Genomic DNA, 20665 nt, shown 5'->3' on the forward strand with positions numbered 1-20665 from the left:
TGATGCCATTCCTTCTGAGGGTGATACCTGTGTGAAGGCTGCACCCACCGCACCTGGCTTGTGATGTTACCGATCAAACTAATACATCCTGATGTGATACCTGGGCAGCACCGGGAATGGCAGTGAAGGTAAGAAAGGTACAACAGGCCGTCTCATCACAAACAGCAAGCAGTTTATTTAAAAGTCCAGACAGGCTTATAGCGAAAATAACATTTGATTAATTGTCCTTCTAACTCCAGCACAATATTAGTTTATTATATATTAGTTTGCATCAGCAAGAAATATAATGGGACAGCAATACATTACCAGGGTATCCTGGGACCAGTAGTGCCACAGTAGCCTACTAGAATTCTCCATTTTGGTGTGTACTCCCCCTATTTGCTGGAAGCTCATTGCATTCTATCTAAAATGGATCTCTCATGGACTCATCACTGGGGGGCCTTTCGCCGCACATGGTTTCCTACCACTCACCCGGATAGTCCCGAGACTCACACCTCTCATACTGCTGCTAGGGTACCCCTGAATGTGGGGATTCCCCTTGTTTCTTCCACTGATCATTACATACTGCCACACTTTTATCTCTCTCTGCATAATGCTGGGGACCGTGGAGGCTCCACAGTCCCAGGACTGGCTTCTCTGTGCTGCAAATGCTATTGCACACATCCCTATGACTCTGGTTCAGGCTGTGTCTGACTCCAGCAGGCATTCCTCCTCTTGGGTATGGGTTATCGGTCGACCTAAAGATGGTTTGACACCACTAGCTCGACATACTGCAAGGTCAACAGGGGTCTAGGTCGACATGGGACAAGGTCGACTGGTCCTTAGGTTGACACAAGCATTAGATTGACATGGCTTAGGTCGACAGCCAAAAGATCAACATGGGGGTTTTCCGTTTTTTTTTTGTACCCGAATGTCGACACCTGTCGACAACACAGGTTAACGTTTACCATGTCCCCTCGCATGGCTCGCTGTGCTCACCATGCTTCGGCTTCCCACTATTTTATTCTCTTTATTCTCCCACCACACCTTACTGGATAGTGGAACATGAAATACCGCCTGTCGGCACATGTCGGCTCAAAAAAACAGTGAAATAACCAATGGGGGTGGAGGGGGGCAGTTGGGAGTCCCTCCTGTCACCTGAAAAATTGACACGGTGTACATGCACACCACATCAATTCCCACAGGCAGAGGGGCTGGTGGTATGTCCAGCAGTTCACAGAGCCCCTGGCCATGCCCCCACAGCATCAAAATGGGGGCATGGCCTAGCAGGAGTTATGTGATTTATAGTCCATGCCCCCTTGCCACCAGGCCATGGCCCCAAATTGCATATGTCCCGCCCAGCACTTGTCTAAAAGTAGAAGGCATGTGAATATAATTACACTATCATTGTCCTTGGAGTAAATCTAACATCCCCGAAGCAGAAGCTGGAAAGTGTGTTACTCAAAAAAGCAGTAATACATCAGACTGATCGTTTTCACGAGTTAATATTATACAATAAAATTTAGGCATTTATTACAGTCTATCAAACCATTTAATGAGGAATGGGTTCATCTTCCCCAGACCAAAACATGTTTTTTCTAGTTACTTCAGGTCTCATCAGTATATTGTAGCATTTAGGGAACATTATACAGCCTAGTATCCCTATACATGAGGCTAATATAGCAAACACCTCTACAATGACCATATGTTTCCCCTTACTGCTCAGATAGGCCGGGATGGCACAGACCCACACACTGCAGAACACCAGCATGCTGAATGTGATGTACTTGGCCTCATTATAGATGTCCGGTAATGTCCTCACCATGAAAGCCAGAACAAAGCTCACAGCTGCCAGGAATCCCATGTAACCCAACATGAAATAAAAGGCCAGCACAGAACCCTCATTACATTGGATGATGATAGTCCCAGGATATGTGTCCATGTTATACTCTAGATAAGGAGGAGAAACTGACAACCAGATGACACCATTCAGGACCTGGACAGATGAGCAGATCACCACTAAGGAATTTGGTAGTTTGACTCCGATCCATTTTCTCCAGTAGCTTCCAGGTCTTGTGGCCTTAAAAGCGATGCAAACCATTATAGTCTTGGCCAGAACTGAGGACACAGCGATAGTAAATATGATTCCAAAGCAGATCTGCCGCAGCATGCAGGTTATATCCACTGGGCGACCAAGGAAGAGGAATACACAGAGTACACTCAGCTTTAGAGAGATGAGAAGAACAAAGCTGAGATTCCGGTTATTTGCTCTGACAATCTGGCTGTTCCGGTAGGAGATAAATATTCCAATTATGAGGACTATTATAACAGAAAATAATACAGCCATGCCAGAGAAAATCAAAGTTATAAAGTCCAGTTCATAAGAAAGAAACTCCTGTGACTTGGAAATACAGATGTTTTTAGCATCATTTGGCCATTCAGTGTCGGAGCATTTTACACAATTTTCATTATCTATGGAACACAAGTGGTATGTAAGATACTGTAGTAACAAGTTCTCTATACACTCGCGTGACCCAGTCAGCAAAACGGTGGGGGATGTTGGTAGGCTTCAGGGAGACAGGCAGGGAGCAGGGGCAGGCTGCTGTGGATTGGCAGGAAGGGGGAAAAAAACAGGACAGGACGAGTGCCACCGTCCTTTGCATTACATGATCTGTAGTTTATCATGACCATCTGCAGGGCTCCTGACACAGCAGCCTTAACAAAAACCCTTCTTTACCGCTATTTGTAAAAAAAAGGACTCCCTAAAGTACTGTACCTAGGAGTCCAGATAATTAAATCCTTCTACTCTCTATATTGAGATAACTATCCTGTCCTCTTTACTGTAGGTCTATAAATAAGGACATTCAGCAATGGCAGTCCTTTTACAAATCTTGTGGTCGTATTAACGTCATCAAAATGAACACTCTCCCCAAACTATTATATATTCTTAAACTCTCCCCATTCCTATCCATCCAAACTCAATTTATGTGCTTCAATCCATGATAGGCATATTTGTATGGAACCATAAAAAGCCAATAGACCAAGGAATCATCTCAGCCAAACGCTCCGAGAATAATCTTCTTGGATTGCTCATTCTCCAGCATTACTTGAATGCCACAAGATTAAGTATTCTGATAGCCTGGAATTCTCTGAAAAACACTAGAAGGTGGGTTCATCTGAAAAGTGACCTATTAGGTATTTCCTCGATCTCACAACTACCTTGGCTTTCTCATAATTCCCATCCCACATTCTCTCATGTTTCCCCTGGCGATTTAACTCTATGAGTCTGGGAGAATCTCAATAGAAACCTTAAACTACTGTATCTACACATTCCTCTCCTCTTACCCCTCTTTGGAACAACCCAGCACTTACGCTAGGTCTCTCCTCCACAACTGCATTCCCCTGGTTATCTTTGGCCATTTCTAGAGTTCACTATATATCAGGTAGCTTTGCTCCAAAATCATTTGCTGAATTACAAGAAGAAAATGGTATTCCTATTTCTTTACACTATCATTAAGTTTAACTATGCCAGTTCGCCTCTTCATTTAGCACTCACTCCACCTGAATCCCTTACCCAATAAAGAGATAATGCATGTATTGACCCACCTATTCCTTAACTCAAAATACATTTTGTAGAAGATCTTCCCATCCCTTGAACTCCATCAGCAAGCTTATGAGAATTATATGGGCCAACATTTCGAGAAAGAATGGAACGTAATTCACTTTGCAACGTCAAAATATTCCATAAGTGTAGCCATAAGAGAAAATTCTTAAAAATATATATTTAGCTCCATACCGCCTGCTTTGTATGTATCCTAGCTCTTTCAACCTTTGCTGGAGAAACTGTGGTTCGCAGGGAACATTTTACCATACACGGTGGTCCGGTCCAACCCTTTAGACTTACTGGGATATGGTGCATTCACTTATTTCGAAAGCAATTGCTCTACCTACCTCTCCCACACCTGTCAACATTGTCTTATGTGCCCCCTTAGATGAAACTCCCAAGGAAACCAACAAACTTCTTTGCATCTCTTGCTCAACCAAGTACCAAATTGCTTAATACTGGAAAGTCTCCACTGCCCTGAGTCATCAAGAACTTTTATATAGGATCTGATTTGTAGCAAAATTAGAATACATTTCTAGCCTTCAGAATAATGCTATTTGGCTCCCATGGTACTCTCACCACTACATCCCTCTCTCTGGCCTTAAGTAATATTTTTTCCTGTATAAAACCGTAATGTGCCCACATATAGGGGGTTGTTCTGGTTCATTTGCTCTGAGCAACCTTACATTTGCGTGTACATTTGGAGGGTAGTGGACGGGCAGCTGACATTCTGGTGATGTTGTCATCTGCCTCCCCCTGCATGTCCATCACGGCCGCATTAGAATGAGAACTCCCAGCCCGTCACCTACTGCCCTCCGCCTGCAAAGATGGATGCGTACACCTAGCGCAGTCCATATATGGTCCAATAACAGTCCATATTATGGTCACCCCGACTTACTAGAAGATTAATTTCATTATATTCCCCCCCCCCCCCCACTGATATTCTTTATACCTATGTTCTAGCTAATTATCTTAGAAATAATTTTTTGTAGTAATCAAATAACTTCCCTTTGCTGATATTTTTTGTCTGTATTATTTTTATAAAAAGTGTGTGAAGTATAATTACTAACATGGATAAGTTTGTAGAGAAATGTATGCCTTTATTCTGATTTTTGTATACATCGATCACAGAAGCTTTATATTTGTATACACAATTATTAAATTTGTTGTCATTTTATTTCCTTATGCTAAATCAAGCAAAATTGTTTGAAAAAAACAACAGATATCACCTAATGTGCACAACTCAAAGAAATGCATAATGTGCACAACACAGAGTAGGCCTAATATGCACAGTTGTCGTATAGGAAGGGTTGCCTACCTTCCTGGAATGGCCGGGAGGCTCCCAAAAACTGGGTATCCCACGGCCCCCCAGAAAGGAGGGCAACCCTCCTGAATACCGCCGGACACCCTGCATCTCCCCCGCAGCAGCGTTAAATTACTGTCATTTTTGGCTTTCTGTGAAGGTGGTGGGGCTAAGTATGTAAATTGTATACTTTTAGCTCCGCCCCTTCACAAAGACACGCATATTGCAGTATTTGCCATACTGGGGGTGGGCTTGATTATGTCTACATCAATCCAATCCCCAAAAGTACTGCTGATAGTATCCTCTCCGGGGCTCTCCCAAAGAAGAGACTTTAAAAGTAGGCAAGTATGCCTATATTTCTAATGTTCACAATTGTGATATACAGTAGGACGAAAGTGCACAATTGTGAACAAGGCGTAGTGTTTACAACTCAGAATTAAGCATAATGTGCACAACACAGACTAAGGGCTGGTATTATTTATTAAATTTCATTTAATCTTTTTAGTTGTTTTTAGTATCTTTAATTTTCAATGTTTGTCATTACAAAATCTAATATCTTGGTGAACTGATTGGCAAAAGTTTCACTACTCTATTAAACACAACAAGGGGTTGCGTTTCATTCTGAGGGAGAAATTAATAAACTACAGTAAATTACCACAGCTTTTATATCCCCAGTGGGGTAATAAATTATCTACAATAGCCAACACTTTCAGGGAGTTTGTTTCACCTGCCCAGAGGCTTGAGTAACTAAATTCACAATAAATGCCATGTTTTCATGGCCACAATCATAAATAAAGGATGGATTTAGGAACTTTCAGGGAGTTTGCTTCACCTGCCCAAAGGCAGTAGGAACTTAATCCACAGTAAGTGCCATGTTTTCAATGGCCAAGGTCATAAGTAAAAAGCACAGATTTAAGAACTTACCCCAGGTCCTGTGTGTTTTTGTTCAAAAACCTGTCACCCCAAAAGAGTGGCATTTAAATGAACTATAAAAAATTTGTTAAAATAAGATTTTACCACATTTTGTTTACCATGAATACATACTTGCCTACTTTTGAAAATTAGTTTCAGGGAGATTATAGTTGGTAGAAGATTTTTGCAAAGCGCCCCATTGAGGGGGCGTGTCATGCTCCACCCAAAGGGCGTGTCTAGTTCCATATATGGAGAGATTGTGAGAAAAGCTTGTGAACGTGGCATCTAGAAGCGTGGGTGTGTACTGCTACATCTGAGAGGAATCTTTTAAAATAACTTATATCCAAATGTAGATGAGCCCCAAAGCAGTTAGTAAGAGCTACTATACTTGCTATAGTGCTGGGAAATGGTGCTGATGATTCAATGTAAATGTTTTTTTTCTCTCATTCCTTTTTTCCCCAATATGTAACAGTGTAATATGGGCTAGGTGAAATGAGGGAGGTTGCTAGACCAATGAGGGAGAGAGGGAGATTGCTGCTATGTCAGGGAGTCTCCTTCAGAATGCAGGAGGGTAGGCAGCTATGCATGAATATGAATCATGGGAATATGGGTTTTTGATTTACCTCCTTTATGTTAATTCCTAATAATATTCTGTTAGAACAGATCTGTAAAAAAAAAAATATTTAATGAATAGTTCATGAATTCATGTAATTTTTTTCCTCCCCTTCTCTTGTGTGCAAAGCAAAATCTAATTATTATTTCTACATATACTGTACCAGACTTATTGGATATTTCTCCCTCTGAACACAGCACACAGTTATAGCAACATGCATGGTATCCTTCCTTTGTTGCTTTTCTGAATCCATCCTGACACTTTTCAGAACATTGTCCATGCGGCATCTATGGGGATAAGGTTCAAAAACTTAAATCAACATTACATCGTTTTCTTCTATTTTACCACTAACAGCATTTAATCATTATAACTAATCTGCATGTACAGTATACTGGCAAGCAGTAAGACATTGTATAATAAGTTGAAGAGTGTGTGTGTGTCGCATTACAGACACACCGTGGCACTCAGTCTCCAAATTCAGCAACAAGGGACCTCTGGACCCGGTGGTGTGCACCTCAAAGCCGTTTTTTGGAAAATTTCACTTAAAATAAATTAAAAAAACGGTACTTCTGTAGTTTCACGGCGCCAGCATGGCGCCGTGCTACTTCCGGGTTCTACGCTCGCCGCAAAATATGTCAAAAAAAGTAACTTAACTCCATGCCAACATGGATAGTTCATACCCCCACTATCCATGTTGGCATGGAGTTGATTTTAAATAGCGTGGCGAGCGTAGCGAGCCACCGAGCAAGCAGCGTGGGCGAGTGAAGCGAGCCCCGCAAGGGGACTCAGACGCACGGCGCCATACTGGCGCCGTGAAACTACAGAAGTACCAAAAAAACCTAGGGCAAATTGTAATAGGGAGTGATATTTTCGCATTTCACCGAAAATCGCACTTTTCAGAATCACATTTTTTGCCGCAAATGTGCATATTTAATGAGATGCAAATTTGCGGCAAAAAAAGTGCGATATCATGTAATTTTGTGTCATGCAAATTTGCGATTTTTAGTCATCAAAATGTGCAAATTTGAGAACATCTGCAAATGTTTTTTTAAATGAAATAAAAATGGTGTGGGGTCCCCCCTTCTGAGCATAACCAGCCACAGACTAATTGAGCCGGACCTGGTTCCAAAAATATGGGGAAACAAAAACCGTAGGGGTCCCGCGTATTTCTGAAAACCAGCCCCGGACTATTGGACCCGACCTGGTTCCACAAATATGGGGGACTAAATATCTGTGGGTCCCCCATATTTTAAAACCTACACCGGGCTCCAACAGCCTGCGATGTCATACCCCAGCAGGGGACACTTTTTACAAAAGGTCCCCCAGCCATACCATGAGCACCGTGGCTGGTCAGCCTTTGATGGGGTACCTGGAGTAGTGGGGACCCCCCCCCAATAAAGGGGTTCTCCCCATGCTTCACCTATCAAGGGCTAAAGCCTGGGGCTGTCACCAGCATCCGTGGGCTTTGGACGCTGGCTTAAATCATTCATACATAACATTGCTTTATACAGGTGAACTACAAGTGCTATCAGGCGAACCACAAGTCCCAGCATGCAGGGCAAAAATGGGCCCACTGGAACCTGTAAAAAAAATGTTAAAATAAAACACACATACAGTATTTTACCAAATATCCCACATGTCTACAAAATCGTCCCCTATTACATTTCACCCCAATGTTGATTTGCATTGATGAATGATCTGGAAAATAGATTGACGATGTGGGAAATGGATGATGAAGGAACAACTCCACACCTAATTTCATTGCTGTCATTGAGTATGAATAACACATTCTAACATTATGTTGAAGGCTTTAAACAATTATTAATAATTGAGGATATACATATCCCACCCATCACACACATATGTACACATTGTACACACACACACAGTAAACCATATAGGCACACATAGCACACAACACACACATATATACATAGCGCACCTCACACACTTCCACATTGAGAAGATACACAATACACACATAACACACCACTCACAGTACAACACATCCACATTGACTACAACACACACCCAAAAACAGTGCAACACACAGAACACACACACTTAAACATTGCACAAATACACGCAGCACACTACACACACACATACAGATGTAGCAGATATCATCCTGCCGATGGCTGGGGAAACTATCTCCAGCCCCTGCCAGCCACCAGCTCCCGCCAGGGGGCATGTGCGCACGAGACACTCGCCCGCTCCATGACAATGGAGCTCCCCCTGGTCCCCGCTGCCGCCGACGGTCCCCTGACCCACCCTGGCCCTGCCCATCTCCCTGAAGCAGATACGGGCAGGGATCCACTGCTCTGTCATAGAGAGACTGGGACGCGCATGCACATGAGATGCACGCGCGTCACAGTTTAATGGATTCCCTCTCTGCCGGTGCTCGCCAGAGGGGAGGTTCTGGTTGGCACCGTGATTGATTAAAGGGACTCCAACTGTATGTATGTAGCACACCTTACACTTACATATTGTACAGATACACACAACTCACACACATAACATACCTCTAACAGTACAACACACACACATTCACTACACACAGCCAAAACAGTACAACACACACAAAACACACACCTAAACATATAGGTGTAGATAGAAATACAAGAAGAAATTACAGTAGGATTAAAAAATAAGTTCTGATTCAAATTGATAATTGTTGGATGGGGGTGAGTTGCAAAACAAACCTATAGGTGGGGGTTTGGATATTGTGGACTTTATTGGTGTATAGTACTCCTACAGGGGGTCCCCAATTGAAGGTAAAATTTTCAATACAGTGTCACCGTAGGAGAATTCAAAATTGGGGTTCAAGTTGTCTTTTAAGGAAAACTTTAGAATCCCATAGGGCTCTTCTCCTGGAGCCTACGGTCTCCCTCAGTGTTTGACTTTCACTGAGGGAGACCGTAGGCTCCAGAAGAAGAGACCTATGGGATTGTAAAGTGGTCCCTAAAAGACCACCTGGGCCCCAATTGGGAATCCCCCTTTGGTGACATTGTAATGATAAAACTGTAGTGAAAATATCCCAATTGGGGACCCCCTGTAGGTGTACTAAACACAAATTAAGCCCACAATATCCACACCCCCATCTCTAGATTTTTTTTTCGCAACCCACCCCATCCAAACAATTAACAATTTGATTCAGAACTTATTTTTAATCCTACTTTCATTTCTTTATTGTATTTTTATGTACATCTATATTTTTGTCATGATTTATTGAGTAAATTTTACACTTTAACATGATAAATCTTCATGTCATTCTTATTCTTCAACTTCTTATAAGCCTGTTGATGATTGCAATGGCTGTATTGGTGGATTGGAGTGTATTTTACAAAGTGTTGCGAGCACAACGAGCCACCGAGCCTGAAATGTGGCGAGCGGACGCGGATTACATGTAAATTAATCCGCGTCTGCTCGCCACAATTCGGGCTCGGTGGCTTGCCACACTTTATAAGATCAACTCCATGCCAACGGATACTTTGGGTATAAAAAGGTTAGGAAGACACATAACGCGTCCAGTCGCGGGGCTCGCTATGCTTGCCACGCTTCGGGCTGGCATGGATGGTTGATTAAACAAGTTCTACAGCTGTTACACCGACAAGTGTCATTGTCAACAGGTAAATAGTATTTTTCACGCTGCACCCCTATGTACCCCCATACCCGACTAAATCTAGATGCCCCAAGCCTCCCCATACTATCTATACTTAGAAACTCCCTTTGTCAGTGGTTTGCCGGTCTGTGTATTTTTGACTAATGCTGCATCCCTATACCCGACTAAATGTAGACACTAGAGTGTCTACATTTAGACGCCCCCTTTGTTAGCGGTTTTCCAAGCTGTCTATTTTAAACACCCTCTTTGTTAGCGGTTTGTTGGGCCGTATTTTTCTGTGGAACTACAAGTGCCACAATGACCTGTCACAGCAGAGCTGCCATATGAGACACTACACTGACAACATATTATAAGCTATCGCCGTGAAACTACACAAGTAAGGCAGCGGTTGGGCTACGCCGATAACATAGCTTCAAACGAATTACCAAAGTAAGGCAGCCATTGGGCTACGCCGATAACATAGCTTCAAACGAACTACCGAAGTAAGGCAGCCATTGGGCTATGCCGATAACATAGCTTCAAACTTAGCGTAGTGCTGCCGCAGTGAAACTACACAAGCAATTTAGTGAGATTCTGACAGGGACGCTACGCTGATTACATAACTGCCGCCGTGAAACTACACAAGTACCCAAATTACAATCTTAGGTCTTTGACACAGCATAAGATGACATTTTTAAACAATTTTGGAAATAAAAAAAATCCAAGGTTTTCCCTGGCAACACCAGGCGGGTCAGTTAGTATTTTAATATAGCTCTTTATGCATATGAAATTAAAATTGATACAATAGTTACTGTGAGATTTAGGCAGTTAGGAGAGTGATGACATGCTGCCTCCACAGCACAGTCTCTCTCCCCAGCTTACCACATGCTGCTCAGTGCTGTGTGCTGAACTTTATTTCTTTCCCACAGTGGCCCATGGGGCCAGGACAATCTATTGTTGTCTACTCCCAAATAGTGCTTTTGGCCACCTAGCGTCCAATCAAGAGTCATTGGCCATTAGACGGCCAATATCACTATTCGGGAGGAGGAGCCACACAATGTAAACAAACTAATCTTATGGCTCCTTCCTTAGTCCATGGGTTTTGTGTGTGTCAATTTGTTTTCTGCCAAGACCCCCTGGATGCCTACATGGACAGAAGAGGACTCGATCTACACCAGAGGACCCTTGTAAGTACTATTTCCTTCCACAGGTCCCCCATATTGGATTTCTTCATGACCAGCTGATGGATGGATGGAGGTAGACCTACCTACAGGGTCAAGATAGGTAAGTTTATGTATGAAAAGGCTCCATGTGTAATAAAGTTTTATTTTTCAGGTGTGTTTGTGTATTTATTTCACTATTAGTTCTGCAGTGGAAGTAAAAGTCCCAGCAAGCCCATTAATGGTCCGCATGCTGGGACTTGTGGTTCTCCAAGTCCCAGTGTGCGGACCAGGCTTTCTTTGACTCATAGTTCCACAGCAGTACCCATTTGAATTGTAAAACTACAATCAGCCTGGTTCCCACAGCCCAGGGTTAGGGGAAATCCCCAGGCTTCAGCCTGGACAGGTAAGTTCTGGAGGGGGGGGGGGGGGATTTTCATTGGGAATTCCGCACTTTCCTAGGACCCCTCGCCGGCTGACCAGTCAGAGGGTTAATGCTTTGGCCACAGGACCTTATATAGTAAGTGTTACCTGACTGTGACATTACCCTGCTCGCTGTTTGGGCCTGGTGCTGGTTCTTAAAATACGAGGAACCCCTACTCATTTTTTCCCCCGTATTTTGGGAACCAGGAACGGCCCTTAGGCCTTGTGCTAGTTTTAAAAAATAAGGGGAACCCCTACTTATTTGGTTTCCTTATTTTTAAAAACCAGGACCGGCTCTTTGAGTCTGGGGCTGGTTATGGCTGTGGGGGGGGGGGGGGGGGGACCTCATACCATTTTTTGCAATAATTTATTTAGTTATGTTTTTTTTTACCCTGAAGCCTGCAGGGATCTAAATGATTCATGCAGGCTAAAATACGCTTGGAAAATTAAGTGTATTTTCCAAGCAAATTTGGCCAGCAATTAGCAGCTGTATTTTAAATACTGTCACATAGTAAATTTGGAATCACCATTCTTTTGAATGTTCTTCAAAGAACTGACGTATTTTCAGGATAGTTAATCCTGAAAATACAAAAACTTATAATACAGGCGTATTTCTGGATAGGAATACGCCTCTTTTATACAATGTTTTGTTAGTAAATTTCCCCTTTAGTCTTCAAATCTCCCATCTTCAAAAAAGGCTTGTGGGAGAAAAGTGCCAGTAGTTTTGTACCCGGGTCCCACCAAAAATCTAGACTTTGGCATTAGAAGAGAAAGCACACCAAATCCCACAATGACAAAAGAAATGTCCCACTCCATTGACATTTCTTCTTAGACAGATGAGGTCGGTGGAGGCTGGGATCATATTAGCATGACGAGGGAAGTAAATAGGATATAAAGGCAAAATAGGATGTTGAAAATAAGAGCTAAAATGTGGATTTCCACATTGATATAGAAGTAGCCTAAGGGTCATAATCTAGAGAGATAATAAAGTGGGATGAGTGATAGAGGTAGTAGAAAGAAAGAAGTAATAATGCCACTGTATAGGTCATTGGTACGACCTCACCAAGAGTATTGTGTTCAGTTCTGGAGGCCATATCTCCAGAAGGATATAAATACATTAGAGACTGTACAAAGAAGGGCAACTAAAATGGTGCATGGCCTACATCACAAAACATACCAGGAAAGACTAAAAGATCTTAATATGTATACTTTAAAGCAGAGAAGGGAAAGGGGGGACATGATAGAAACTTTCAAATATATCAAGGGCTTTAACAAGGTACAGGTGGGAGACATTCTTCACAGGAAGAGGAGCAACAGAACACGAGGACATGCACTGAAACTAGAGGGAGGAAGATTCAGGGGAAATGTGAGGAAGAATTACTTCACAGAAAGAGTAGTAGATAAGTGGAATAGACTCCCATCAGAGGTGGTAGAGGCAAATACAGCAGTACAATTTAAACATGTTTGGGATAGGCATATTGCTATCCTTACAAAAAAATAAGGATCAAATAGGGTTTGAGGTAAGATGGGCCAAGTGGTTCTTATCTGCCGTCAAATTCTATGTTTCTATAAATTGTCTTGGAGGGAAATATTTAATGTCTGATTGATTCTATTTTGTATATTTAAATACAGTGGAAATCAGACTTTGAGAGGAAGTAGACAGGGCAAGGAGATCATTGAGAAGCCAGTTGAGTTGAGTTAGTAAGCTTGGCAACAAACTGTAGCTTTTAATATTCAGATACTTTGCCATTAACACACACATGCAGCATATAATTTTAATCAGCAGAGGCTGCATGTGCGTTTTTTTCACATAGCAATGCAAATAAGTCATATTTTTTTGGGGGGGGGGAAACACAAAAAGACTCTCGGCATTAATAAATGTGGTACGACTAGGCTCTACTGGAAGGACTGTTTAACATGAATGCACCAACGATGAGAGAGGACACATCAGTAATTTCCATTTTAAATATTTGTGCTTATTTTAAAACATACCCTGTCATTTCTCCAATGTATTTTCTGTGGCTCAATGTATAACTGTGTATCTCCTGAAATGGATTTATCAAATTTTCCAATGTTTATATCCTTAATTGTATACTCTTTTGCTTGGTCATCCCTTATCCTATTTACCAGCTCTAAAGGTGAACATAGTTCTCCATTTTCATTATAAGTTATTTCATTACCATATTTATCTTCATAATAAACCTTTTTTAGAAAGGTGTGAAGCTTTCAAATGAAAGAGAGAATAATCATGAACAGAAATAACAATTTTTAGAACAATGACCTAGAAAACTTTACAGATGAAGTGAAATAAAATATTACATTGATGTAGATTTAAGACATATGTAGTCATGATGGAGGTTATTACTCATCGTCAGAAAAATGATAAATGTAGTTGCGCATATACAGTTGTGTCCACATACATCTTGGCTTTTTTTCTCAATTTGTCACAACATGTAAAACACGGCTTAGCTGTTTTTCCAAATGTAGCAAGTAGATAGAGTCTAAAAAATGTCTGAAGCAGTAGAACTTGTATAAAGTAATAGATTTTTAGAAAAATCACAAAGCGTGACTTTTGCAGAGTCCAAGGTGTGCCATATTGGCCCTTATTCTGCTTGGTGCGGTAATATCCGCGTGCGTTCGTGCCGCCGATGTTTTGTGTCTGCGCATGTGCAGAGGCGTCTCTGCGCATGTGCGAGCGGGGTGTATGGCCAAATCCCGCATGAAATGTGAACACTCCGAACAGGGGGTGGAGAGGGGCGTGAAGGGCTATTTGGGCTCATTACCATATGCATACGTCCCGCGTTTCATGGGCGTTCCCATGCAAACGCTGGGGGCGTACGTATGGTAATGTGGCCGTGACACACGTGTAGGGGGCGGACATATGACATCGCCGGATGTCAGCTGCCCGCCCAGATCCCTGCTTTTGCACAGAGAAATGTCCGTGTGGTCTGAGGTTGCGGGAGCTGGTGGAGCACTCGGTATGCGACCATCGAATGATGGGGGAGGTTCCATGAGATGGAGGAGGCGTATTCCGTGAGAAATACACGTGCGGTCCGTTCGGCCAGCTTCTTACCGCGTACGGACGGAGTTGGCGATCCGTATGGAAGGCGCTGTTTCGCACGCACGGTCCTGGCCGCATATTCGGATCCGGCCGCACCGATCAGAATAAGGCCCATTGTGACATACATGGTGCAGTAAAACCAAGATGTACGTGGACACATCTGTAGATTAACCCCTTCATGACAGAGCCAGTTTTTGCCTTCCTGACAGAGCCCTTTTTTTCAAATCTGGCATGTATCACTTAAGTGGGGATAACTTTTTTTTGCTTTTACTTATCCCAGTGATTTTGAGATTGTTTTCTCGTGACACATTGTACTTCAAGTTAGTGGTAAATTTTCGTCGATACAGTCTGTGTTTTTTTGTGAAAAATACCAAAATGTCGTAAAAAAATGGAAAATTTTGCGATTTGCAAAATGTTAAATTTTCTGCTTGTGAGACAAATAATCTTACCACTCAAAATAGTGAATAACTAACATAGACCATATGTCTACTTTATGTTGCCATCATTATTTCAACCTCATTTTCATTTTTTTGGACATTAGGAGGCTTCAAATATGAATAGCAAATTCTCAAATTTTCAAGAAAATTTCAAACTCTGATTTTTTTAGGGACCAGGTCAGTTATGATGTGACTTTGAGTGACTTGTATGTGAGACACCCCCATAAATGATGCCATTTCAAAAACTGCACCCCTCACAGTATTCAAAACAGCATTTTGGAAGTTTGTTAACCCTTTAGGTGTTTCACAGGAATTAAAAGAAAGTGTAGGTGAAATTTCCAAATTTCATTTTTTTTGCAGATTTGCAATTTTAATACATTTTTCTAAGGAACAGAGTACATTTTACTAGAGAAATGTGACTAAAAATTGATTCCCCCAATTCTTTGGTTTTCATAAATATCCTATATGTGGCCCTAGTGTGCACGGTGACCAAACCACAGGCTTCATAATAGAAGGAGCACCTACTTGATTTTGGAGCCTCCTTTTTATGAGATTATTTTTTAGGCACCATGTAGGTTTCTAGGCACCATAAGATGCTAAAAGTTAGGTACCCCCCCACAAGTGACCCCATTTTGCAAACTACACCCTTCAGGGAATTCATCTAGGGGTATAGTGTACATTTCAAACCCCCAGGGGTTTCACCAATTGTGGTACAACTGGGCAGTGAAAATGAAAAAAAATAATTTTTCATTTTCACAGCTCAGTTGTATCAAAATTGGTGAAACCCCGGGGGGTTTGAAATGTACTCTATACCCCTAGATGAATTCCCTGAGGGGTGTAGTTTGCAAAATGGGGTCACTTGTGGGGGGGTTCCACTGTATGGGTGTTTCGGGGGTCATTCAACCAGAATCTGTGCTGCAAAATCCAAAAATCACTCCTTCCCTTCTGAGTCCTGCCATGCACCCAACTGGTATTTTTTGGTCACATGTGAGGCATTGCCGTACCCGGGAGAAATTGGGGCACAGATTTTGGGGTGCTTTGTCTCCTTCATTCCTTGTGAAAATGAAAAATTTTGAGCCAGATCTGCATTTTTGTGTAAAAAAATGTAATTTTTTACACAAAAATGCAGTTCTGGCTCAAAATTTTTAATTTTCACAAGGAATGAAGGAGACAAAGCACCCCAAAATCTGTGCCCCAATTTCTCCCGGGTACGGCAATGCCTCACATGTGACCAAAAAATACCAGTTGGGTGCATGGCAGGACTCAGAAGGGAAGGAGTGATTTTTGGTGGTGGAATGAATGGCGGGTGCTATGTCGCATTAGCAAGACCCCCGAAGCACCAATACAGTGGAACCCCCCCACAAGTGACCCCATTTTGGTCACCAGCTTTGGGAGGGGGGCTGGCGCTGCGGCTGGCGGGGGGGTGGGAGGGGTGCTGGCGCTGCGGCAGCCGGGTGGGTGGGAGGGAGGGGGGCTGCCGGGTGGGAGGGGGGGGGGGGCTGGCGATCGTTGGTGATCGGTGCGGTATACGCACACACACACACACACACACACACACATATATATATATATATATATATATATATGTGTGTATATATATATATATATATATATATATATATATACATATATATACATATATATACACACACATATATATATATATATATATATATATGTGTGTGTATATATATATATATATATACACACATTTGCACATTTTTTAATTTTAATTTATTTTTAACTTTTCCAGCAGCAGCATGATGCTGCTGCTGCTGCTGCTGCTGCTGCGGGGGGGAGGGGGGAGGAGGGGAGCGCAGCGTGCGCTCCGGACGTAGCGGCTGAGCCGCTGGAGCTGCTGCTGCTGCCGGGTGAGTGCCCGGCGGGTGGGAGGGGGGTGCTGCCACTCGGTGGTGATCGGTGCTGCACCGATCACCACCGTTTTCTGTGTTACCGAGCGGCTTAGCCGCCGGTAACACAGGAAACGCTGTGATTGACTGTTCAGATTTGAACAGCCAATCACAGCGATCGCCGACCGGGGGGGGCACCCCTGCCCCCCCTGGGCGACGAGGGGGGATGTCTGCTGTCAGGGACAGCAGACATCACCTAACTGTCACTGCGTCTCTAGACGCAGTGACAGTTAGAAGTCATGACGTATATATACGTCAACGGTCGGGAAGTACTTCCCGACCATGACGTATATATACGTCAAATGTCGTGAAGGGGTTAATATCCAATTTCATTTCAGAAGATCTTTACATTTTTTTTTTATTTTCTAAATACTTTATTGAATTACCAGCACTTAAACACAAGGCACTTATAGGTTAATAATGCAATGTTCTATTGTTTCACTGTATTAATTAGGTACTTATTAATAGTGCTGTATACCAATGAACCATAGCCAGGGCATTGATATCCTCCCCCACAGTAAAATATGCCACCTGAAGGGACTTCCTATAGAAAGCACACCCTGCTTTTCACAGAAAGTCAGTCAGGGTTTTCTACACTGGGACTGCCAGTCCACATAAAACAGTAGAGAAAGTGCTTCCCTTTAGAAGCTACTCCAGTGCTATTATGTCAGCCCTATCTGTTTTTTATGGGCTGTAGTAGATGCAGTCTATAGAAGCCTTTATGATTAGAAGCACCTACCTGAAGTACTGCCCTAGATCCAAGCCCCACCCCCAAAAGTATTAAAAGACTGACATTTATTATCCCTTAGATTCAGAACAACACTAACAAATAATGTATCCTTATTTATACAGGGATTATATCTACAGGAATTAGTTATATACTTATATATCATTAAAAGTTTGCTTAGAGGAACTTCTAGATCACCCAAATAAGAGAAAACATATCTCTCTAAACAAATAAACCTGTTTCTAACTGGCGGCTCTCTCACACAAGACATTTCATGAAGCATGGCGTATTAAGGTTAGATGTATAAGGACACATATGTATTTCCTTTTTTTTTACTTTAAATATATTTGTTTTAATTTTTCTTCTGGTATTATTTAAATAAATTATATTGTAAAGTACAATGTCTACATTATGACATTTTTTTTAACCAGATGTAAGGGGGGGGGGGGGGGAGAACGGGACAAGGTCACCCCGCATGCCAGGTAGACCAACCCTGTAATACGCCCACAATATTTTGCTGGGTTTTTTCCCCCTTTGTTTATATGCTGATTGAATGCCCTATTCATTTAATATGATATATATTTTACCCTGGGGTATTCTCAATGGTACTACAAATTGAATGTTCTGTGTCTTTGCATAAAAATGTACTGTTGAGAACCTTGGTCCACCAATCAAAAGATACCATTCCAAAACTGAAAACTACATATTATACTGTGAGTGGTCATATATTGAGTGTTCATATTCCATAAGGAAAAATATAACTGTCAGGAACCCCAGTTCTTGTACTGCTCGTGCGCACCACTTACCAGCGTGCTTGTGTATTCTGCGGTGCAGATAAGCTGCTGGAGCACTCTGAAGTGTAAGGACTCCGGGGAGTCCGCGTGAGCAAATACAGAAGGAGACTGACCATGCACCTGACTCTGTTGTTTCTCCGAATGTTCGATTGATGCATGTAGTGCTAGACTTCACCTATAGCAGCTGTGTCCGAAGGAGGGAGTTAGGCCCGCTCCAACCCTGATGCCCCCAGGTCTTATAAAGGACAATGCATCAAATGTGATTGAGAGATGGACAAAAGGCTAACTGACTAAAACCTATGGAAACAAACAGACAGACAGTGGTACACATAATAAGTGGTCAGAATCACCAGGGCATTGAGTGGTTGAATATGGGAGCAATCATCCACTGAACTCCCAGGATTGCAACAATGCAAGAAGATTTTATGCAAATAAGTAATTCCTCACGCCCACACTTGTAACTACAGAGACACAGCAGGATGTAAACACAGTATGTCCTGGCTAATGGCATAAATGCAACAATGCATTAAGATGTAAATAATAAACAATATATAACCTGTGTGGATGGCAAAACCACTAATAACAAAGGACATACTGTATACTCCACACAGGTAAACTCTAACAGGGATCATCTGAAATACTGAAGGTGGAAAAACCAGACACTCTCTGTCAGACAGGGTCTGTGTTCATACAGTGTTCATACAGGGTCTAAATGGGAAGAGGAAAAAGTACTCTCCTTAGTTTTGGGGGCACGCTTAAGCAAAACTTAGAAGTGGTCTGAAGAATATCAAAGTATGATTAAAACTTAACTTTTTCTGTTAATTATTAAAAAATTATTTGACAGACAGACTGACAGACAACATGTAACAAGTAGTTCTCTGGAGTAAGACACTAAAGGTAAATTTAGTAACACTGGTCCAATACAATAAATTTGATTATTTCACAGCTCATAAACCAATTCAGAGCCAAGAACTAGAAAGTTTGGGGGAATAGTGTTCCCTGGTATGTTCAGGTTTTGCAGCGGTAAACTATATGCGGCTAGGTTTGTGAACTCCACAGTTGTAAAGGTTACAGCTACTGCTGCTGTCTATCTCGATCATCCAGATCCTTTCTACCACTAACATACTGTACAATAGGTGCGCGCCATTGGTGTCCAGGTGTGCACCTCTGGCACAGCACCCCTAGAGCCCACCCCCCGTCATAACCTTGCTCCCCCCAGTCCCCCCATCACCTTTGCTCTGACGATCGGTACAACGGAGCTCCCCTGACCCGCCCCCCAGCCAGCCGTCACTCATTTTACAGTGACGTCAGCGTCAGGCTCGGGTATGATCAGCGCGGCTCGAGGGGGCTCGGGAACACTCAGGCACCCGAGTCCTCCCAAGCCGTCGTGAACATCCCCCAGCCTGCTGCCGACGTCACTTCTGAATGTGACAGATGGCCGGCTAAGGCAGCGGGGACAGCGGCGGCAGGGAAGCTCCTGTGTACTAACACCAGAGCAGAGGTGAGCGAGGGGGGGGGGGGGGGCTTCCAACTTCCTGTGGTGGGTTTTGCTGGGGCAGGACAAACCTGCCCTGGTAGGTTTGTCCTGCCCCAGCAAAACACAAAACACACAACACACACAAACACACAGAACACACACAGTTATACCCCCTTTTATATCAACAATCCAGGATCAGACACAGCTGGGATTTGCACCGTTTACAATGTGGTGACTACCCGCAGTGTAGATGGAGGTGGCACTTGGAGATGCGCCACCTCCGCCACCCCTGCCGGGACTGCCAATCATCGCGCTGGGGGCAAGCCCAGCACCAAGGTAACTTGCTGGGCTGCCCTCAGCCCCCATGCACCCCCCAGCCCCCGTCCATGAGGCGAGTCGATGCTGCACACAATCATCCATTCACCTTCTTGCTGCCTCCGCTGCTGTCTGCAGAGTACAGCATATAGCAGTGGAGGCTGTGTGCGACCCTGGCCCAAACTCCATATTGACCGCAGGATGCTGCAGTCCGGAGGTTGAGCTTCCCCCATTGATGTAAACAGGAGCTGGGTCAGATGAATGTGACAAGTAGCATGTGGGAGGAATGTGACATCTCTGTACCTGCATCATCCTGCCATCTCTGTCCCTGTGTCACCCCACCATCTCT

General features: G+C 43.0%; 1 protein-coding gene across 1 annotated transcript in view; it reads right to left on the bottom strand.

Annotated features, from left to right (window-relative positions):
- Nucleotides 1-1531: 1531 nt before the first annotated feature.
- The window catches only part of LOC146075399 (vomeronasal type-2 receptor 26-like), a 32233-nt gene continuing 13099 nt past the window's right edge, over nt 1532-20665 (bottom strand). The window contains exons 4-6 of the mRNA XM_083184631.1: nt 13588-13818; nt 6575-6698; nt 1532-2451 (exon numbers count right to left, since the gene is read on the bottom strand). Of these exons, the coding sequence (XP_083040757.1) occupies nt 1532-2451; nt 6575-6698; nt 13588-13818 (1275 nt within the window). The remainder of the gene's footprint in view (nt 2452-6574; nt 6699-13587; nt 13819-20665) is intronic.

Source organism: Crinia signifera, chromosome 1, assembly GCF_055691185.1.
Source record: "Crinia signifera chromosome 1, ASM5569118v1, whole genome shotgun sequence".
NCBI lineage: Eukaryota > Metazoa > Chordata > Amphibia > Anura > Myobatrachidae > Crinia > Crinia signifera.